This window comes from Scyliorhinus torazame, chromosome 8, assembly GCF_047496885.1.
Source record: "Scyliorhinus torazame isolate Kashiwa2021f chromosome 8, sScyTor2.1, whole genome shotgun sequence".
NCBI classification, from domain to species: Eukaryota; Metazoa; Chordata; class Chondrichthyes; order Carcharhiniformes; family Scyliorhinidae; genus Scyliorhinus; species Scyliorhinus torazame.
Window position 1 is genome coordinate 150,321,264 of NC_092714.1, and position 23,863 is coordinate 150,345,126.

At 46.3% G+C, this 23,863-nt stretch overlaps 1 protein-coding gene across 1 annotated transcript in view; it reads right to left on the reverse strand.

Annotated features, from left to right (window-relative positions):
* The window catches only part of LOC140428189 (uncharacterized), an 85,761-nt gene that overhangs the window by 16,330 nt on the left and 45,568 nt on the right, over positions 1-23,863 (reverse strand). The window contains exons 7-8 of the mRNA XM_072514360.1: positions 20,790-20,861; positions 13,625-13,690 (exon numbers count right to left, since the gene is read on the reverse strand). Of these exons, the coding sequence (XP_072370461.1) occupies positions 13,625-13,690; positions 20,790-20,861 (138 nt within the window). The remainder of the gene's footprint in view (positions 1-13,624; positions 13,691-20,789; positions 20,862-23,863) is intronic.

A 23,863-nucleotide genomic window follows, 5' to 3' on the forward strand; every position in this document is an offset into this window, starting at 1 on the left:
CCTTCGAACCTGCTCCTCCATTCATTATGATGATGGCTGATCATCAAATTCAATACCCTGATCCCACCGCCCCCCCCCCCCCCATATCCCTTGGTTCCTTTAGCTCTAAGAGCTATATCTAATTCCTTCTTGAAATTACACAGCGTTTTGGCCACAACTACTTTTTGTGGTAGAGAATTCCACCGATTCACCACTCTCTGGGTGAAGAAATCTCTCCTCATTCAGTCCGAAAAGGTTTACCCCTTATACTCAAACTATGACCCCTAGATCTCGACCCCCCACCGTCATTTTTTCTGAATCTATCCTGTCTAATCCTGTTATAATTTTGTAAGTTCCTATGATATCCCCTCTAAACTCCAATTAATATAACCCTAATCGCCTTAATCTCGCCTCATATAACAGTCCTGCCATCCCAGGAATCAGCCTGGTAAACCTTCACAGCGTTCCCTCCACTGTAAGAATATCCTTCCTCAGATAAGGACACAAAACTGCACACAATACTCCAGGTATGGCCTCACCAATGCCCTTTCATCATTTTCACCATACAAAAGCGAAACAGAAACGAAACAACCCCAACAATATAAAAATGAAAACAGTCCCCCCTGATGCACAATCAATAACTACTAAAACGAGGTTGTAGCACAACTGAAGGCTTTAATAGACTAGAACTGTTCCCCAGCAGCTCGGTGTACAGAATGAGGGCTGCTGGGACGGCACTGACTCTTATACCCCGCCTATCAGTGGTGGTTGGGGTGCGCGTGGGGTTCCGACGGGCGCCAGGTCCCGTAGGGAGACCGTATCTTGTCGGCCGGGTCGACCTTAAGGGTTGCAAGGCCGCAGACAGTAAGGGGGGGTATAGGGCCGCCGAATTGGAAGGTCAGACTTTGCAGGTTACATTGGAAGTCCAACCCCAGGAGTGTAGCCGCACAGAGGTGCGGAAGGACATAAAGGCGGAAATTGTTGAATTTCCTTCCTTGGACTGTGAGGTTTGCTAGACAGAACCCCTTTATCTCCACTGAGTGTGAACTGGAGGCCAGGGAGATTCTTTGATTTACAGGGTGGGTAAAAAGTGAACAGCGCCTTACCGTGTTGGGGTGTATAAAGCTCTCCATGCTCCCAGAGTCGATCAGGCAGGATGTCTCGTGGCCGTTGATGAAGACCGTCGTCGTTGCTGTTGAGAGTGTTCGATGTCGAGTTTGGTCCAGAGTCACCGAGGCCAGACGCAGTAGTTGTGAATTTTGATCGGGCAGTGTGTAGTTGGCCGGGCTGCGGTCCCATCCAAGATGGTGTCTCCCATGGGTCGCACATGATGGTCGGAGATGGACAAAATGGCGGCGCCCATCCGTCCAGCGCGGTGTCCGGGGACCAAGATGGTGGCGCCCGTGGGTCGCACGTGGCCCTAGGATACGGGGGTGGCGGTGACTGCTGGCCACCTGGGGCCCGAGGAGAAGTTCGCTGTGGCAGTCCGGAGTTGCCGCTGGAGAACACGACCACCGCTCGTGCCTGGCAGACCCCCACAAAATGGCCCTTCTTGCCGCACCCTTTGCAGGTGGATGTGCGGGCCGGGCAACGCTGGTGGGGGTACTTTTCCTGCCCGCAGAAGAAACAGCGGGGCCCATCAGAGTTGGCGGGCAGCCTTACAGCGCAGGCCTGCGGGGACACGGGGAAGGTCTGTGGGGCTGCCGCTGCGGGAAAAGGGTTGTAGCGTTCCTGGTTGCCTCCAGGAACGCAGTCGGGCGTTCCTGGAGGCAACGTCCATGGACCCTGCCAGGGCCCGTGCCTCCCTAAGTCCCAGGGTGTCTTTCTCTAAAAGACGCTGGCAGATCTCTGAGGAGCTCATACCTGCTACGAAGGCATCCCGGACTAGGAGTTCCGTGTGTTCGCTCGCCGAAACTTGCGGGCAGCCACAGCTTCTGCCCAGCACCAGTAGCGCGCGGTAGAACTCCTTCAACGATTCCCCGGGGCTTTGTCGTCTCGTTGTAAGCAGTGACGTGTGTAGACCTGATTTACTGGGCGGATATAATGTCCTTTTAAAAGTTTGATTGCTGCATGAAAGCCTTCCGCCTCCTCGATGAGGGTGTAGATCCCAGGGCTTACCCTTGAGTGCAGGAGATGCAGTTTCTGCTCCCCCGAGGGTGTGCCTCCAGCTGTCTCAAGGTAGCCTTTGAAACACGCCAGCCAGTGCTTAAAAATCGCCGCTGAGTTCGCCACGTAGGGACTGAGTTGCAGACACTCCAGCTTGATTCAGAGATCCATCCTTTCTACTGAAGTCTAGTCTATTAAATTGATGCACGATCAATAACTACTAAAAGAGGTTGTAGCACAACTGAAGGCTTTAATAGACTAGAACTGTTCCCCAGCAGCTCGGGTACAGAATGAGGGCTGCTGGGACGGCACTGACTCTTATACCTCGCCTATCAGTGCGGAGCTACATACTATACAGCCAATGGTAAACCCCCAGGTAAACCCTTCAGCCTCTCGGGTACTGCAATACCTGATAATACCACACCCCCTCAAACCCAGCCCTCCTCCCACCCTCAACAATCAACGGCAACCAACTCCCGAAAATGCATAATAGACAAACACCAGGAATTGTAGAACCCCTCCTTTGGCCCCCTCAGCTCAAACGTCACCTTCTCCAGGGTCAAAAACTCCAACAGGTCCCCCTGCCACGCCGAGACACAGGGTGGAGCAACTGACCTCCACCCCAAAAAGACCCGCCTATGAGCGATCAGCGAAGCGAAGGATAAACATCTGCCCCCAAATCCGCCTGCAACTCGGGCCGGTCCGACAACCCGAAAATGGCTTTAGGCAACCAGACTCCACATCCATGTGCAAGTCTCCACATCCATGTGCAAGACTCCTGAGAGTGTGCTAAATACTGCCCTCCAAAACCTTTCCAGCTTCAGACAGGACCAAAACATGTGAACGTGGTTTGTGGGGCCCCTCCCACATCACTCACAGACACCCTCCACTCCCTCAAACAGCCGGCTCATCCTTGATTTAGTGAGGTGCGCCCTATGCATGACTTTCAACTGTATCAGCCCCAACCTCGCACACGAGGTTGAAGCTTTTACCCTCCACAGCACCTCACACCACAATGCCTCTTCCATTGCACCCCCCCTAGCTCTTCCTCCCACTTTGCCTTAATCCCCTCTATAGACAGCCTGTCCTCCTCCAGGATCCTCCCATAGATTGCCAAAACAAACCCCCTTCCCAGCTCTCCTGCTGACAACACCGCCTCAAACAATGAGGTGGCCGGGACAGAAGTCCACTTTCCCCTTGCTTAGCCGGCCAGCAGTGCTATCTGGCTGTAGAGCAGGTTGGTGTGAAGCATGTGGGCTCCACACCAACGTCACTTCTGGAGGCGAAGCATATAAAGCATTATATGGATCAATAAACCATTGTATATTGTCAGTAAATGGGTAATTATATCACAATAGACTGTCATTATATGGGTAAATAAATCATTATAGACAATTATTATAAGGGTATTGAGCCACTATAGAACATCTTATACCTAGGTTCAATTCCCCGCTGGGTCGGAGACTGCACGTTCTCCCCTTGTCTGCGTGGGTTTCCTGCGGGTGCTCCGGTTTCTTCCCACAGTCCAAAGACGTGCAGGTTAGATGGATTGGCCATGATAAATTGCCCTTTGTAACCAAAAAGGTTAGGAGGGGTTATTGGGTTGCGGGGATAGGGTGGAAGTGAGGGCTTAAGTGGGTCGGTGCAGACTCGATGGGCCGAATGGCCTTCTTCTGCACTGTATGTTCTATGATATTAACTTGAGTTCAAAGCCTATCACAAATGTATCTAAGTTGTATAGAGCGTGAATATGTAAAGGATGTTCAGTTCAATCTAACATTGTACAAATAGAAATGGGGAACACTTTGTGATTTATATTTTAAGTGAAAGACGCTGCTAAGGATTTGATTAGAAGAAGTCTTCCTAGTGAAACTCTAACAGCAGAGGCAGTTTGTTTAAAATTGATTTGGCCTTAGATTTACAGTTGCTATGGTACTTGGTAGAGCATTTAAACTTTATGTACCACTTTGATTTAATTTGGTGAAAAGCTTCTATAAGTACATGTCATGCAAGAGTGCCTTTAAGAAATGGATGTGTAAGCAATGTACCTTTAAGAAAACAGTGATGTCAGAGAGTGGGTGGAGCTCAGCTCAGGTCAGCCATTTTGCAGGTTTTTAGTTTCAGTTTAAAAACTGTGTGTGTGTGTGTGTGTGTGTTTCCAGAGAGCTGCAAGTTTTGAAAAGAGCTGGGTGTGGGTCGGTGTTTTGCAGTGAACTGGATGTCTGCCATGAACGACTATCTCTGGATCATTTGGGTGATTTAAAGTAAATCCTTTAACCTGATGTGATTCTGTTTAAAGGTGTTAAGTCTCTTGGAAGTTTGAAGGAACATTTTAAGGAATTATTTACTGCTGCAATATTTTCTGAGTTATCTTTGAAGTAAGGGGTGTTAAGAGATCCAATGTTTATTTAAGGCGTTAAGTTGAGTTCATGGAATAAACAGAGTTTTGTGTTTAAAAACCCACGTGTCCATAATTGTAATACCACACCTAGGGAAAAAGCCGTGTGCTCGGAAAAGCAACAAAATCCATTAAAGGGTTGGTTGAACGCCATGATACATTTTGGGGTTCTGAAAACGCCTCGCCCATAACAACTGGGGGCTCGAGGGAGATAAAAGTCTATCTATTGGATTGGCTTTTGTGAACTTAAAGACAGTGAAGGATTGTTGCTTTTCCAGTGTGATATTTTAGTTAAAGTGGGGAGAGTGTTGTGAACAATGGCTCTTTCAGAGGCTCAGAAGTTTTTGGGGGTGGAGAATGTTACACATAGTACTTTACGGACAGAAACGAAACGCAGACTGTTAGATTTGGCAAGAACATTGTCATTATCTGACAAAATGCGAAAAGATGAGGTAATTATGGCGGTGGTTAAGCATTTAAAGTTGCCTGAGATAGAGTTTGACTCATTGGAAATGGCAAAAATTCAGTTGCAAATTAAACAAATGGAACATGAGAAAGAATTAAAGCGGCTGGCATACGAGAGTGAGAGAGAGGAAAGAGAAAGAGAGAGGGAGGAAAAAGAAAGAGAAAGAGAGAGAGAGCGAGGAAAAAGAAAAGGAGAGAGAAGAAAGGAGAAAAGAAAGAATAGCCCTAGCAGAACAAAAAGAAAAAGAAAGGGAGATACAGATCAGGGAAAAAGATAAAGCGAGGGAGTTTGAACTTCAGAAAATGGCCATGAAACATGACAATCAGTGATAATTGGCAGATGTAAAGGGAAACGTACAGTTGGATGATAGTGATGAGGATAGTGAGAAAGAGCATCATAGTCGAAGGCTTGGTGGGAATCTATTTAAATATGTCCAAACATTGCCAAGGTTTGATGAGAAGGAAGTGGAAGCCTTTTTTCATTTCATTTGAGAAGGTAGCGAAACAAATGAAATGGCCACAGGACATTTGGGTGTTACTGATTCAAACAAAGCTGGTAGGTAGAGCTAGTGATAGTGAAGTGTTTGCATCACTACCGGAGGAGGTATCTGGAACGTATGAGGAGGTGAAAAAATCCATCTTAAGTGCATATGAGCTAGTGCCTGAAGCTTACAGACAAAGGTTTAGAAATTCAAGGAAAGAATTTGGTCAAACATACATGGAGTTTGAAAGGCTCAAACAAGAGTAATTTTGATAGGTGGATAAGGGCTTTGAAAATAGACCAAACGTATGAAGCTCTTAGAGAAATTATACTTTTGGAGGAGATTAAAAATTCAATTCCTGATATAGTGAGAACTCATGTGGAAGAACAGAGGGTTAAAACTGCGAGATTAGCAGCGGAAATGGCAGATGATTATGAATTAGTTCATAAATCAAAGATTGGTTTCCAACATCAGTTTCAGCTGGTGAGGGATAGAAACTGGGGACATGAGAAATACTCAAGTGGTAAAGGTAAAGGTGATCTGATGGGAGACAATAAAGAGAGTGTACCTCAGATTAAAAAAGAAATCCAGGAGGGTGAAAAAGAAATGAAAAGTTTCAGATGTTTTCACCGTAATAAACTAGGCCATGTAAAGTCACAGTGTTGATGGTTGAAGAAAAGCACTGGGAAGGCTGATATGGTAAAACAGGATAAGACAGCGGGTTTTGTTAGAGTGGTAAAGGAAGGCCCAAGGGAAGCGAAGGAGGTGCAAACGATTGTACAGCCTGTTCAAGAAGTAATTGTTAAGAAGGTGCCAGATGTCTTTAAAGAATTTACTTGTGTGGGTAAAGTTTACTCATGTATATCAGGAGGAGCAGGTAAAGAAGTCACAATTTAAAGAGATACAGGAGCTAGTCAATCTTTAATGAGAAGAGATGAGGAGTTATGTAGTTTGGGAAGAATGTTGCCAGAAAAGGTGGTGATATATGGAATTCAGGGTGAGAGGAGTAGCGTTCCATTATATAAGGTAAGGTTGGAAAGTCCAGTGAAGACTGGTGAAGTGGTAGTAGGAGTAATAGATAAACTATCTTGTCCAGGAATACAGTTTATCTTGGGTAATGATATAGCTGGATCGCAGGTGGGAGTGATACCTACTGTGGTTGATAAGCCAGTGGAAAATCAGTCAACTGAAGTGTTGAAGGACGAATATCCTGGGATTTTTCCGGATTGTGTAGTAACAAGGTCGCAAAGTCACAGATTAAGACAAGAGGAGAAATCAAAGAGTGAAGATGAAGTTGAAGTGCAATTACCAGAAATGATTTTTGATCAGATGGTTGAAAAAGAACAAGAACAGGTGGAGGATGAGGCGGATATTTTTAGTTCAGGAAAATTGGCGGAGTTACAACAGAAAGATGTAGAAATAAAACGGATATATCAGCAAGCATATACGGAAGAGGAATCTGAGAGTATACCAGAGTGTTAATACCGTAAAAATGATGTCTTGATGAGAAAATGGAGACCTGTACATATGCAGGCGGATGAAAAGTGGGCAGAAGTTCATCAAGTAGTATTGCCGGTAGGGTATAGAAAGGTGGTGTTGCGAGTTGCACATGAGGTACCAGTGGTAGGTCATTTGGGAATAAGGAAAACTCGAGCTAAAATCCAGAAACATTTTTATTGGCCTGGACTACATAAAGATGTAGTTAAATTTTGTCAATCATGTCACACATGTCACGTGATAGGGAAACCTCAAGCAGTGATAAAACCAGCGCCCTCAATACCCATTCCAGCATTTGAGGAACCTTTTACAAGGGTCCTAATCGATTGTGTAGGACCGCTTCATAAACAAAAAGTAGGAATCAATATCTTTTGACTATAATGGATGTGTCTACTCGGTTTCTAGAGGCCATTCCAGTACGTAATATTACAGAGGATTGTGGAGGAGTTACTTAAATTCTTTACTAGATATGGACTACCCACAGAAATACAATCAGATCAAGGATCAAATTTTACCTCAAAGTTATTCAAAGAAGTTATGGACTGCTTAGGAATAAAACAATTTAAATCAACTGCGTACCATCCAGAATCGCAGGGAGCGTTAAAAAGGTGGCATCAGACATTAAAGACAATGTTGAGGGCTTATTGTCAAGATTATCCAGAGGATTGGGATAAAGGAATTCCATTCGTACTGTTTGCAATTAGGGATGCACTTAATGAGTCTACCAAATTTAGTCCTTTTGAACTAATTTTTGGTCATGAGGTAAGAGGACCACTTAAATTGATTAAGGAAAAATTGGTGGGTGAGAAATCGGAAATTACACTATTGGATTACGTGTCAAATTTTAGGGAACGATTAAATAGAGCAGGTGAACTAGCTAGATAACATTTGAAAGTTGCACAAAATGTAATGAAACGGGTAGCGGACAAGAAATCCAAAGTTCGTAGTTTTGCCAGTGGGGATAAAGTTTTAGTGTTGTTACCAGTGGTAACAACCAGAGCCTTTAAAAGCTAGGTTTTGAGGACCATATCAGATTGAAAGGAAATTAAGTGAGGTGAATTATGTGGTAAAAACACCAGATAGAAGGAAGACTTACCGAGTGTGTCATATGAATATGCTTAAAAGGTACTTTGAAAGGGAAGGAGAGAAAAAGGAGGTTTTAATGATTCTAACTCAAAGTGACGAACCAAATCCAGATGACTGTGAATTTGACATACCTCAAATTAAATTGGAAAATGAGGATGTTCTTAAAAATTGGGATGAATTGTTAAGTTACCTGCCAGATGAAAACAAACTGACCTGAAAAAGTTATTGATATCACATGGGCAAGTTTGTAGAGATAAATTGGGAAGTACTAAAATGGCTATATATTATGTAGATGTGGGAAATGCTGTTCCTATCAAACAACATCCATATAGACTTAATCCTTTAAAATTGACACAGCTTAACAGAGAGATTGAGAGTATGCTGAAGAATGGCATAATTGAAGTGGGTTGCAGCCAATGGAGCTCACCCATAGTGATGGTACCTGAACCAGAAGGTACCCAATGGTTGTGTGTGGACTATCGAAAGGTGAATGCAGTTACAAGAACGGACTCTCATCCTGTCCCACCATTGAAGGATTGCATGGAGAAAGTAGGACAATCTGCTTTTATTTCCAACTTCCAGACATGGAAAGAACATTTAAAACATCGTATGGAGTTCTTCGATCGACTTCAGGAGGTGGGTTTGGTGATGAACCTAGCCGAAAGTGAATTTCGAGAAACCCGAATCACTTTCCTTGCGGAGTTTTCGTTATCCTCAAGACAAAGGGAAATAATGCGATTTCTTAGCATGAATGAATTTGATCGAACCTTTGTGCAAAAGCTTTGTGGCGTGATTACTCCACTGATGGAATTGCTGAAGAAACGTAAAAAAATTCAATGGACAGCGGACTTTCAACAGGCATTTGACTGCCTGAAAGCTGTGATCACCAATGTTCCTGTATTGGAGAATTGCAAGGGAGAATTCTCCAAGAGAAATGCTGAGGAATGGATGGATCGTGCAGAGACTTTGTTCAAAGAGACTGTCAATCGAGAAGGATTTTGGTTGGAGGAAGAACAAAGAAAAATGGACGATATTATTATGCCTGTTTTCGTGTGTTTTTTTTTTGTGAAACGTAAAAGTATTTTTACTGTGTACATTTCTTAGTAGATGGTGCAAAAGTGAAAAATGAAACCATCTTGAAGTTGATGGTTTCTTTTCTTTTCTTGGGGGTACGTTCTGTACCACTTTGATTTAATTTGTTGAAAAGCTTCTATAAGTACATGTCATGCAAGAGTGCCTTTAAGAAATGGATGTGTAAGCAATGTACCTTTAAGAAAACAGCGATGTCAGAGAGTGGGTGGAGCTCAGCTCAGGTCAGCCATTTTGCAGGTTTTTAGTTTCAGTTTAAAAACAGTGTGTGTGTGTGTGTCTGTGTGTTTCCAGAGAGCTGCAAGTTTTGTAAAGAGCCGGGTGTGGGTCGGTGTTTTGCAGTGAACTGGATGTCTGCCATGAACGACTATCTCTGGATCATTTGGGTGATTTAAAGTAAATCCTTTAACCTGATGTGATACTGTTTAAAGGTGTTAAGTCTCTTGGAAGTTTGAAGGAACATTTTAAGGAATTATTTACTGCTGCAATATTTTCTGAGTTATCTTTGAAGTAAGGGGTGTTAAGAGATCCAATGTTTATTTAAGATGTTAAGTTGAGTTCATGGAATAAACAGAGTTTTGTGTTTAAAAACCCACGTGTCCATAATTGTAATACCACATCTAGGGAAAAAGCCGTGCGCTCAGAAAAGCAACAAAATCATTAAAGGGAGAGGTTGGTTGAATGCCATGATACATTTTGGGGTTCTGAAAACGCCTCGCACATAACATACATAAAAGGGAAGAGTCGCTAAAGTGATTGTTAGTTCCTTGGAAGATAAAACCAGAGAGTTAATAGTGGGGAATACAGAAATGGCGGATATGATAAATCAATATTTTGCCTCTGTTTTCATGGTGGAGGACACTAGTACCATTCCTATAGGAACGGGCAATTCAGAAGTAATAGAAAGGGTGGAACTTAGAGCAATCAGCTTTCAGTAGGGAATCGGTACTGAAGAAACTATTGAGTTTGAAGGCAGACAAGTCCCCAGAGCCCGATGACCTACGTCCTGGGGTATTAAAGGAAGTGGCAGTGGAGATAGTGGATCCATTGGTTATAATATTCCAAAATTCCCTGAACACAGGAAAGGTTCCAGTGGATTGAAAAAATGCTAATGTAACCTTATTCAAAAAGGGGGGGGGGAGGCAGAATGGGGGCGCACAATATCACAGTGGTTAGCACCGTTGCTTCACAGCGCCAGGGACCCGGGTTTGATTCCCAACTTGGGTCACTATCTGTGCGGAGTCTACACATTCTCCCCATGTCTGCATGGGTTTCCTCCGGGTGCTCCGGTTTCCTCCCACTGCCCAAAGATGTGCAGGTTAGGTGGATTGGTCACGCTAAATGGCGGACCCACACCGTGGGCCCGACAATATAGGTTCCCCCCGAGACCACGGCACGCCCTCCGATCAGTGGCCCTCGATAGCGAGCCTGGTCGTCCTGGAGGCCCCCCCCCCAGTGACAGATCCCCCCCCCCCCCGCCCCCCCACCAGGGTGGCCGCGGACTGAGTCCATAGCTGCCATTCCGAGCTTCCACCATGGAACCATGAGTGAACCACACCGGCAGGAACTCGGCCAGTTGTCAGCAGAGAATCGCCGCGGGGGCCTCTTCCAATGGTCCCCGACCGGCGCTGCATCGATCGCGTCGCATCCGGTCGCCGGAGAATTGCGACCCGGCATCGTGGGCCATCTCAGCGTCATCTCCGATTCTCCAAGCTGGCGCAGGCTCAGAGAATCCCGGCCCATAAGTTTCTATGAGATTTCCTCTCACTCTTATAAACTCCAATGAATATAATCATAACCGACTTAATCTCTCCTCATATGACAGTCCCACCCCATCCCAGGAATCAGCCTGGTAAATCTTTGCTTCACTCCCTCCATAGCAAGAATCACTTTCCTCAGATAAGGACATCAAAACTGCACAGAATACTTCAGGTGTGGCCTCACCAACGCCCTATACAAATCCAGGGAAACATCCCTTTTCCTGGACTCAAATCCTCTCATTATGAAGGCCAACATACCATTTGACAGAGGCATGGTTATCTGTAGTGCTGATCTGAAGCTAAATAATTGAAAGAGGATGTTAGCTTGGCTCTGTGTGAATTCTGTTACCTCATTAGATGTCATGGATTTCAACATTGCTCCAAAACTGATGTTAAAAAATAGAATCAGTTGCTAAGCCAGTGGTTCTCAAAGTATTTTGACCATGGTCCACTTAGACGGGGCATAAGACCTCACGGACAACCTGCAGGTCTTATCCCACGTAGTTTTGCTCATCACTGCAAATAATTCATTTGTATTAATGGGAGGAATGGGTGACACCAGTGAGGTGACACCTGGTTCCAGGCTAGAGAATTTCAGTCTCATGGTGGACCCCACATTCAGCTTTGTTCTTCTTCGTTTTCAGTTACTCATCCTTTGAATATTTGGACTGTACCTGGAGCCAAATGTCCATCAAATGTCTGGGCAGCATGGCAGCACAAGTGGCTAGCATTGTGGCTTCACAATGCCAGGGTCCCAGGTTTGATTCCCCGCTGGGTCACTGCCTGTGCAGAGTCTGCACGTTCTCCCCGTGTGTGCGTGGGTTTCCTCCGGGTGCTCCGGTTTCCTCCCACAGTCCAAATACGTGCAGGTTAGGTGGATTGGCCATGCTAAATTGCCCTTAGTGACCAAAAAGGTTAGGAGGGGTTATTGGTTATGGGGATAAGATGGAAGTGAGGGCTTAAATTGATCAGTGCGGACTCGATGGGCCGAATGGCCTCCTTCTGCACTGTACGTTCTATGTTCTAAATCTTTCTCGTTGAATACCACCTTCAGTGATTTGCATTTTGGCCCAGCTCGCAGAATGGCTACAGATCAAATGTTGGAAAATGGGATTAGAATAGATGGGTGTTTGATGATTGGTGCAGACACGATGGGACGTAGGACCTCTTTCTGTGCTGTAAAGACCTATCACTCTATGACCACCTGTGTCGTGGAAATAAGATAGTCAGATGCTTCTAGCTTCGTTTCAGGTAATTTATTTGGACACGAATCGTGGAGGGGTTGAAATGATCAGAAGGCCACTCCAAAACCAATATTAAGAGCATATATTTGTACCATGAAATAAACAATCTCAAGGACAAAAACAGGAGGCGGGATTCTCTGATCCTGAGGCTAAGTGTTGACGCCATCGTAAACGCCGTTGCGTTTCCCGACGGCGTCAACATGGCCTCAGGATCGGCAATTCTGGCCCCTACAGGGTGCCAGCATGGCACTGGAGCGACCATGCCGCTCCAGCTGCTGATCCTGGCGTCAACTGAGTGCCGCGGGGTCCGCAAATGCGCAGAGGGAACGGCGCGATTTCCGCGCATGCGCGATGTCTCCCTTCTCTGCGCCGGCCCCGACACAACATGGCGTAGTGCTACAGGGGGAGGTGGCGGGGAAGAAAGGAGGCACCCAGCCCAAGAGGCCGGCCCGCCGATCGGTGGGCCCCGATCGCGGGCCAGGCCACAGCGGAGGCCCCCCCGCAGGCCACCCTCGGATCCTTCCACGCCGAGGTCCCACCGGGTAAATCCAGGTTAGAACGGTGCCGGCGGGACTTGGGTCTTTTGGTACGGTCGCTCGGCCCATCCTAGGTGGAGAATCGCCGGGGAGGGCCCCGTAGAGCAGCCTCCGACCGGTGCCACGCCAATGGCGCTGATTCCCCACTCTCCTGAGAATCGCGTCCCGGCATAGGACGGCCTGGCGCAATTCACGCCGGTTGCGGCAATTCTCCAGCCCGGCCCCGAGCTCAGAGAATCCCGCCCAGGCTTCTGCGGGCCATGTTTACACAAAACAAACCTTGGGGAAGTTCCTCAAAAGTTATCTGGTATGTTTTCTGTCTCTGGCTAAAACAATTTTAAAGCAGATTATCAGCAGAAAAATAGTGCAGCTGTAGCATTTGTTTACATTATTCTACCTTCCAAGAGTTTGTAGAGAAGCAGAGAAAAATATAGCCAAGTATCCCATCATGCTTTTAGCAAGTGCCTTTTCTGATAAAATATAGCCAAGCAACTAGATATTAATGAATGCCCTTAAGCGGGCAACTAATCCTCACACTAAATTCCCTTCTGCAACCTGGAAGATCCTGACAGACCACACTTTGAGAGCCACTGCATCAGGCTCAATCATTCCTCATCAGCCTTCACCCTGCTCAAGCAAATAGGACAAGTACACATTGTTCCCCAGACATCATAACTCAAATGGTATATGAGTATTGCTGAAGCAAGGCTACAACTTTCAAATTCCACTGTAAATGTCTGACTCGGTGATGCTTCCCTCTCCCTGGAAAGCAAGGGTGTTCTCAACACTTTCTTCTGCCCCTCTGAAGTGCAATGGCCTGTGTCCTGGGCGCTGAACCCTAAAGCATTAAAGACACTGGGGAAGCCTCCATCAGTAGGTGTGGAAGGAGCTGTACAGTTGCCCACTTCAATACACTGCCCTCATCTACTCGGCATCACCTGTGGCAATTTTTGAGACATTGTATACCCTGCCACGCACTGACCTTTCTCCTTTTGCTGCAGCTGAATTTCTTTGTCAAATCCACACTCCAGCTTCAAATCTTGCAACACTGAAAGATAATAAATGAAAAATAAATTTCAGAGAGAGCTGGGCTGACACTGTCTGTGGTTATCGCTCACATCACTGATGATATTTGACACAAATCTCTACACTGCACGAAAGAAAATGAGTGTTTACCAGAATCACAGAACTATTACGATATAGGAGACCATTCGGCCCATCATGCCCGCACCGGCGCTCCAAATGAGCATTGTGACTTGGTGCTATTTTCCTGCTTTTTCCCTTGCTCTTGCACCCCTATTAATAAGCTCTCAGTAACCACTGACCTTCTATTCTGCTCCAGACCCTCTTAAACAGTACATAATTCATCACATTTCTCCCTCTCTTTAACTCTGAAGAAGAGTCCAACGGACTCGAAACGCTAACTCTGTTTTGTCTCGACAGAGGCTGCCGGTCCTGCATTTTTCAAGCATTCTCTGTTTTTGTTACCCTATTAATAAAATCCAGGATACTATATACTTTATTAACTGCCCTCTCCACCTGTTCTTCCACCTTCAATGATCTATTTACAGATTACACCCACGTCCCTCTGCTCCTGCACCCTCTGAAGAACTGTACCCCTATATTGTGGCGACTAGGGTTTTTTCACAATAACTTCATTGAAACCTACTTGTGACAATAAGCGATTATTATTATTATTATTATTGTCTCTCCATGTTCTTCTACCAAAAAACATCATGTCACCCTTCAAAATTTCAGTCCTGAATGTGAATCATTGGAATCTCAGCAGAGTGCAGACTGGACAACTCACACAGGACGATCACTGAGCAGCTGGAAAGGTTCAGCAATGCACCCAAATAGTAACCTTAACACAAGCCTATTGTCCCAAACCTGCCTTCATGCTCATGTGTGGAACATGGAATGCAGAGGAAACAAAATATCTGCCTTCAGCATAGTTTCAGGACTTCCCAATTAATTACCTTCTCAAGTGCTGGCAATTTTGGAGCATCCATGACAATTCACTGAACAAATCAATGAGTAGTCAACCTGGATGCTGTTGGTGGAGGAAGGAATGATCCCTGGGAATGTTCTTCTTTGAATGGAGTCCTGGGATCATTTCCGTTGTTCTGAGCAGGCGGACAGGATCTTCCTTGGCCATTCTACCATTGAAGTTCTTCCAATGCTAGATAATCCTATCTTCCCCATCAGTGGTTGAGCCTTTATTCCGTGATCGTACTCTCTGGAATTCTCTCCCTAAATCCTTCATTCGTGTTGCATCTCTCTTCAAATGCTACTTGAAAACCGGCCATAGTCACTCTTCAAAGAATCCATAGGGCAGCACGCTGGCACAGTGATCAACTGTCTTATAGCGCAAGGGACCTGGGTTCAGGTGATTGAAGCATGCGCAGTGAGGGTGATGGCAATCGAGAAGGGCTGTGTCTTCACATCCGAAATTGGCTTTGCGCAAGTGAAGGAGACACAGCCGGAGTGAGATATATCCAGATGGGAATTTGGAACTTGGTAATTTGGTGCAGTGAGGTAATTCGATGCAGAGTGGGAGAAGGTGCTTTTTCCCTACTGTTTTGTTCTCTCGTTTTCTTCTGGCCTGTAACTTTTAATCTGCAGGGAGAGAACCAGAGAGCATCTGAGACCCTCGGAAGGTAAGAAAGTGATTTTTACTCATTTTTACTTTTATTGCCTTTTCAAATTGTGTGTGGGGGGTGGGGGGGGGGGGGCAGGAACTGAAGTGACATCACAGAAAAGCTGTGACCTGATTGGCTGGTTGAGAATCTACACTACATTAAAAAAATTAAGCATTGTAAACTAATTAAACATAATTACTTAATTATAATTTAGAGGGGTACCTAAGCCAGAGATCGGAGAGTACTGTATTTAGCTTTCACATTTATAGTAGAAATCTAGTGCTAGGAAACACATAGTTAACAGTAACTTTTTTTTTAAACTTTAAATTTAATTTACTAATTTATTGACACAATGTCAATTAGAGGGGTGCAGTGCTCTGACTGTGAGATGTGGCAGGTCCGGGGGGCTTCCAGCATCCTGGATGGCTTTATCTGCAGAAAGTGCACCCAACTGGAGCTCCTCACAGACCGCATGGTTCGCTTGGAGCAGCAGTTGGATGCTCTTAGGAGCATGCAGGCGGCGGTAAGCGTCATAGATCGCAGTTATATAAATGTGGTCACACCAAGGTGCAGGCAGAGAAATGGGTGACCACCAGAAAGGGCAGGCAGTCAGTGCAGGAATCCCCTGTGGTTGTCCCCCTCTCGAACAGGTATCCCCCTTTGGATACTGTCGGGGGGGATAACCTATCAGGGGAAAACAAAAACAGCCAGAGCAGTGGCACAACGGCTGGCTCTGATGTTCAGAAGGGAGGGTCAAAGCGCAGAAGAGAAATAGTCATAGGGGACTCTATAGTCAGGGGCACAGATAGGCGCTTCTGTGAATGTGAAAGAGACTCCAGGATGGTATGTTGCGTCCCTGGTGCCAGGGTCCAGGATGTCTCCGAACAGGTAGCAGGCATCCCGAAGGGGGGAGTGCAAACAGGCAGAGGTTGTTGTACATATTGGGACTAACGTCATAGGCAGGAAGGGGCATGAGGTCCGGCAGCAGGAGTTCAGGGAGCTAGGCAGAAATTTAAAAGACAGGACCTCTAGGGTTGTAATCTCGGGATTACTCCCTGTGCCACGTGCCAGTGAGGCTAGAAATAGGAATATAGAGCAACTAAACATGTGGCTAAACAGCTGGTGTAGGATGGAGGGTTTCCGTTATCTGGACCACTGGGAGCTCTTCCGGGGCAGGTGTGACCTATATAAGAAGGACGGGGTGCACCTAAACTGGAAAGGCATAAATATCCTGGCCGCGAGGTTTGCTAGTGTCACACGGGAGCGTTTAAACTAGTATGGCAGGGGGGTGGGCACGGGAGCAATAGATCAGAAGGTGAGTGCGTTGAGGGAGAACTAGGGAATAGGGCCAGTATGGCTCTGAGGCAGAGCAGACTGGGAGAAGTTGCTGAACACAGCGGGTCTGGTGGCCTGAAGTGCATATGTTTTAATGCAAGAAGTATTATGGGTAAGGCAGATGAACTTAGAGCTTGGATTAGTACTTGGAACTATGATGTTGTTGCCATTACAGAGACCTGGTTGAGGGAAGGGCAGGATTGGCAGCAAAATGATCCAGGATTTAGATGTTTCAGGCGGGATAGAGGGGGATGTAAAAGGGGTGGCGGAGTTGCGCTACTGGTTAGGGAGAATATCACAGCTGTACTACGGGAGGACAGCTCAGAGCGCAGTGAGGCTATATGGGTAGAGATCAGGAATAAGAAGGGTGCAGTCACAATGTTGGGGGTTTACTACAGGCCTCCCAACAGCCAGCGAGAGATAGAGGAGCAGATAGGTAGACAGATTTTGGAAAAGAGTAAAAACAACAGGGTTGTTGTGATGGGAGTCTTCAACTTCCCCAATATTGACTGGGACTCACTTAGTGCCAGGGGCTTAGACGGGGCAGAGTTTGTAAGGAGCATCCAGGAGGGCTTCTTAAAACAATATGTAGACAGTCCAACTAGGGAAGGGACCTGGTATTGGAGAATGAGCCCGGCCAGGTGGTAGAAGTTTCAGTAGGGAAACATTTCGGGAACAGTGACCACAATTCAGTAAGTTTTAAAATGACAAGGATAACAGTGGTCCTAGGGTGAATGTGCTAAATTGGGGGAAGGCTAATTATAACAATATTAGGCGGGAACTGAAGAACCTAGATTGGGGGCGGATGTTTGAGGGTAAATCAACATCTGACATGTGGGAGGCTTTCAAGTGTCAGTTGAAAGGAATTCAGGACTGGCACGTTCCTGTGAGGAAGAAGGATAAATACGGCAATTTTCGGGAACCTTGGATAACGAGAGATATTGTAGGCCTCGTCAAAAAGAAAAAGGAGGCATTTGTCAGGGCTAAAAGGCTGGGAACAGACGAAGCCTGTGTGGAATATAAGGAAAGTAGGAAGCAACTTAAGCAAGGAATCAGGAGGGCTAGAAGGGGTCACGAAAAGTCATTGGCAAATAGGGTTAAGGAAAATCCCAAGGCTTTTTACACGTACATAAAAAGCAAGAGGGTAGCCAGGGAAAGGGTTGGCCCACTGAAGGATAGGCAAGGGAATCTATGTGTGGAGCCAGAGGAAATGGGCGAGGTACTAAATGAATACCATGCATCAGTATTCACCAAAGAGAAGGAATTGGTGGATGTTGAGTCTGCAGAAGGGTGTGTAGATAGCCTGGGTCACATTGAGATCCAAAAAGACGAGGTGTTGGGCGTCTTGAAAAATATTAAGGTAGATAAGTCCCCAGGGCCTGATGGGATCTACCCCAGAATACTGAAGGAGGCTAGAGAGGAAATTGCTGAGGCCTTGACAGAAATCTTTGGATCCTCACTGTCTTCAGGTGATGTCCCGGAGGACTGGAGGATAGCCAATGTTGTTCCTTTGTTTAAGAAGGGGAGCAAGGATAATCCAGGGAACTACAGGCCGGTGAGCCTTACGTCAGTGGTAGGGAAATTACTGGAGAGAATTCTTCGAGACAGGATCTACTCCCATTTGGAAGCAAATGGACGTATTAGTGAGAGGCAGCATGGTTTTGTGAAGGAGAGGTCGTGTCTCACTAACTTGATCGAGTTTTTCGAAGAGATCACAAAGATGATTGATGCAGGTAGGGCAGTGGATGTTGTCTATGTGGACTTCAGTAAGGCCTTTGACAAGGTCCCTCATGGTAGACTAGTACAAAAGGTGAAGTCACACGGGATCAGGGGTGAGCTGGCAAGGTGATACAGAACTGGCTAGGTCATAGAAGGCAGAGAGTAGCAATGGAAGGATGCTTTTCTAATTGGAGGGCTGTGACTAGTGGTGTTCCGCAGGGATCAGTGCTGGGACCTTTGCTGTTTGTAGTATATATAAATGATTTGGAGGAAAATGTAACTGGTCTGATTAGTAAGTTTGCAGACGACACAAAGGTTGGTGGAATTGTGGATAGAAATGAGGACTGTCAGAGGATACAGCAGGATTTAGATTGTTTCGAGACTTGGGCGGAGAGATGGCAGATGGAGTTTAATCCGGACAAATGTGAGGTAATGCGTTTTGGAAGGTCTAATGCAGGTAGGGAATATACAGTGAATGGTAGAACCCTCAAGAGTATTGAAAGTCAGAGAGATCTAGGTGTACAGGTCCACAGGTCACTGAAAGGGGCAACACAGGTGGAGAAGGTAGTCAAGAAGGCATACGGCATGCTTGCCTTCATTGGCCGGGGCACTGAGTATAAGAATTGGCAAGTCATGTTGCAGCTGTATAGAACCTTAGTTAGGCCACACTTGTATGGTGTTCAATTCTGGTCGCCACACTGCCAGAAGGATGTGGAGGCTTTAGAGAGGGTGCATAAGAGATTTACCAGAATGTTGCCTGGTATGGAGGGCATTAGCTATGAGGAGCGGTTGAATAAACTCGGTTTGTTCTCACTGAAACGACGGAGGTTGAGGGGCAACCTGATAGAGGTCTACAAAATTATGAGGGGCATAGACAGAGTGGATAGTCAGAGGCTTTTCCCCAGGGTAGAGGGGTCAATTACTAGGGGGCATAGGTTTAAGGTGAGAGGGGCAAGGTTTAGAGTAGATGTACGAGGCAAGTTTTTTTACACATAGGGTAGTGGGTGCCTGGAACTCGCTACCGGAGGAGGTGGTGGAAGCAGGGACGATAGTGACATTTAAGGGGCATCTTGACAAATACATGAGTAGGATGGGAATAGAGGGATACGGACCCAGGAAGTGTAGAAGATTGTAGTTTAGTCGGGCAGCATGGCCGGCACGGGCTTGGAGGGATGAAGGGCCCGTTCCTTGTTCTTTGTTCAATTTTGGCATTGGGTGACTGTGTGGAGTTTCAATGTTCTCCCTGTGTCTGCGTGGGTTTCCTCCGGGTGCTCCGGTTTCCTATCACAGTCCAAAGATGTGCAGGTTAGGTGGCTTGGCCAGGATAAATTGCCCCTTTGTATCCAAAGATGTACAGGTCAGGCGGGGTTATAGGAATAGGGCGGGGAAGTGGGCCTTGGTAGGGTGCTCTTTTAAAAAAATAATCTTTATTGTCACAAGTAGGCTTACATTAACACTGCAATGAAGTTACTGTGAAAAGCTCCTAGTTGCCACACTCCGGCGCCTGTTCGGGTACACTGAGGGAGAATTCAAAATGAGGTGCGAGGGGCAAGGCAGCAATCCAAGCCGGGAATTGAACCTTGGACCCTGCCGCTGTGAAGCAACAGTGCTACCCACAGCTATCGTGCCACATAGAGCATGCTCTCTCGGTGTGTCAGTGCAGACTCAATGGGCTGAATGGCCTCCTTCCGCACTGTAGGGATTCTATGATTCTATAGTCATTTGGAGCTGTTGATCAAACTGTGAATAATAGGAACCCTACTGCAATAATGAACCAGCCCAAATCCAGTATTGGTACTCCTGAAGCTTATGTCATCAAGTGAAATAGAAGACAATCCTTTTTTAACAATCTAGCCTATTTACTTTTAAATAGTTAAAGGGCAGAGTTTGAAGTGCCGTAACACCTTGACATCTCCCTTTGACAGTTCACCTTGACACTTTTCACAGTAGTTTTTGACGGTTCCAATGAGCTTCACAGTTCCAATGAGTTTAGGAGCTTTTTACTCACCTTCATGCCTGCTTTTAGAATTTAAAAGGGCATTGTACCTTTACCATAGGTGTCGCAGGATCATATCCAAACAGGTACCGTACCTATTCAAAAAGGAATACTGGCTATCCAAATAGTTCCATGAAGTTCAGACCTGCTCCTTCACCTCTAATCCGCACACACTGGGTTTTAGAGACCAAAATCTCACATGAGTGGAGGCATCTTCAGATTCCCAGGGAAAGGAAAGCTAGGCCCGGAGCTCAGCAGAAGAGGCCTGGGTCCGGAAGTCCCTCCCTCACAAAAAATGTTAGGTACTGAGTTTGGGTTGCCAGGGGGTGGAGGGCGGCCTCAGTTACCATTCGTTACTTTCCCCATCAATGATGCACATTGAAGAGACTGGGAAAAAGTATGTCCGCGACACATAATTATGACCCAGGCAATCATTACAGAACGTCTTTACTCACAGAATGATACTGGCTGTGTTTCCTCTTGTGGAGTAGGAACAAGAGATGATAACAAAGGAGGATGTTCTGTATCTGCAAGGGAAGAAGTGAGAGCTGCTAGCTTCACAAACACAAGTACACCAGAGCAATTACAAGCCAAAGGACTATACACCTTTATCATACACCTACCCTCCTTGCAGGAAAACATTGCTCACAGGGAATGTTTTCTTTGAAATTCTGCATACGTGCTGGGCATTTGACTTGGACATGGAATTACAGGGTGAACTTCTCATTGAAGAGCTGGTCTACATATTGTGACCCATGATATATCTCCTTTACAATGTCAATTCTTAGTTATTTTATTTGTCATTTCCTAAAGAGCTGCAGCAATCCCTGGTTGCCAGGACATGTGTACACAAGTTGGTGACAGATATTGAGTTAGGTGCTGTTGCTCGTTGTGTCTTTACTTAATTTGCTCTGTTTTATAACCTTTTCTCTAGAGTCGCCAGGTATCTTTATGATACCACCACGAGGCTCAAGTTCAAGTACTGATCAATAACTCAATACACCAGTCAGTAAGTTTCAAATCAAAACACATTTATTATACAAGGTCAATCACTACTCATGTATAAAACTCCACTTACTAGACTATCTCTAACACTAAAAGGCCTATACTTAGCTTTGGAACTGGCCCACCAGGTCAGGGGAACAAATGGCCTTTCGTTCGATTCTGAGTCTGTAGGCTTCAAAGCTGGTATAGACTGGTGGCTAGGAGCGCCTATCTCGTAGCGTCCGTTGACTGGAGACTTACTTGGATGGTGCAGCTGCTGGGCAGGTCACGGTCAAGGGTTGTTTCGAGCTGCTGACAGGCCCTGCCAAGAAGGACGAATTGAACTTGGGGACTCTATTTTATAGTTTTTTGGGCGTTCCCCGTACCTGGTTCCAAGTGATTGGACTACGTTCCGATCACTTGGATTGATTTCTCCAATACTGGAGTTGTTCCCTGATCGCTGGGCGGTCCCTAGGTGTCCGTTGGCCTTCCTTTGTCTTGGCTCCTGCTGGCGCCGAGGAGTCTGGCTTGACCTTGTTTAGTCTAACTGTTTCCAATTGTTCCCGGGGATCGCTCATTAATATGCAGATGGTTGTTAGTTTCATTGCTGTCTGGGTTTCTACAAGTTCTGATACACAGGAAACTTTGCACCTGCTGGTTTTGCCTGTGTTGACTGAATTTCCCTGCATTCTTTGCGGGTCTCTATTTTAAAGTCGGGAAGTGGCCAACCCAGGTGGCCACACTGCATTCTTAGCGGATCTCCATTTTAAAGTCGGGAAGTGGCCAGGTGGCTACAGTGCTTGAGGTTGATTTAATTGGTGTATGCTGAAAGGATTCAGCAGGGTTAATTCAGAAATGAATTCCTGTGGTAGGGGAGTCTAGAACAAAGAGGCACAATCTCAAATTTAAAGCTGGGTGTGAAATCGGGAAGGTTTGTTTCTACACAAAGGGTGGAGGAAATCCCTCTCCTCCCCCTCAGGAACACCCTCCCCTGACGTCAAGTCAATCCAATCCCTCACTCCTTTCTTCTTGGAGTACTCTTCCCCCCCATCTAGGAAACACTCTGCCCCTCACTCTTTCCATTACCCCCCACCCCCACCCCAATCCTTAGGGACATCCCATCATTCCCCTCCATGCACCCGCTCCTCACTACACTTCTCCCCCCTTTTCAATGCCAAACCACACGGGATACTTCCTTGTTCCCCTCGGGGACACTCCCTTTCCTTACCCGGGCTGGCCATCCAGCTTTGGACACTTTATACTCCGTGGGACATGTTCTCTTCCCTATTCCAGCTCCCTTTCTTTCCCTCACCATCTGCCTTGGGACACTCCCTCTTTCATAAGAACATACGAGATAGGCGCAGGAGTAGGATGCTCAGTTTGCCAACCTGAAAATGACCCGATTATCCCGACTCTCCGCTTCATACCAGTTAGCCAATCATCTATCTATGTTAATACAGGTATATTACCCCCAACACCAGGAGCTCCCATCTTGTGCATTAACATTAAAAAAAATTTTTTTTTTTAAATTAAAGTTTTCACAAAATATCAACAACAAAATGTAAAAGGAACCCAATAGAGTTAAATACAAAACAAAACAAAACAACCCAGTGCCCCCCTCACCCCTATGCATAAATAATATATTAACTCCAGCCGAAACACATAGCAAACAGAGCAAGTATATACACTCCCTCAGATCTCCCAGTATAGACATACAAAAATAAAATAGAACCCACCCAACCCCCTCCCACTCGGGTTGCTGCTGCTGCTGGCCATTGTCTACCGTTCTACCAGCAAGTCCAAGAACGGTTGCCACCGCCTGAAGAACCCTTGCACCGACCCCCTCAAGGCAAATTTCACCCTCTCCAATTTAATAAACCCCATCATATTGTTGATCCAGGATTCCACGCTTGGGGGCCTCGTATCCTTCCACTGAAGAAGAATCCTTCGCCGGGCTACCAGGGACGCAAAGGCCAGAATACCGGTCTCTTTCGCCTCCTGCACTCCCGGCATCTCTGCAACCCCAAATATTGCGAGCCCACAGCCCGGTTTGACCCTGGATCCTAACACCCTCGACACCGTCCTCGCTACGCCCTTCCAAAATTCCTCCAGCGCTGGGCATGCCCAGAACATATGGGTGTGGTTTGCTGGGCTCCCTGAGCACCTAACACACCTGTCCTCATCCCCAAAAAACCGGCTCATCCTTATCCCGGTCATGTGTGCCCTGTGCAACACCTTAAACTGTATGAGGCTGAGCCTCACGCACGAAGAGGAAGAGTTCACCCTCCCTAGGGCATCTGCCCATGTCTCCTCCTCGATCTCCTCCCCCAACTCCTCCTCCCACTTACCTTTCAGCACCTCCACCGAGGCCTTCTCCTCCTCCTGCATCACCTGGTATGTTGCCGAGATCTTCCCGTCTCCAACTCACGCCCCCGAGAGCACCCTGTCCTGTACCGTGCGTGGCAGCAGCAGCGGTAATTCCACCACTTGCTGCCTGGCAAACGCCCTTACCTGTACATACCTAAAGGCGTTTCCCGGGGGGAGC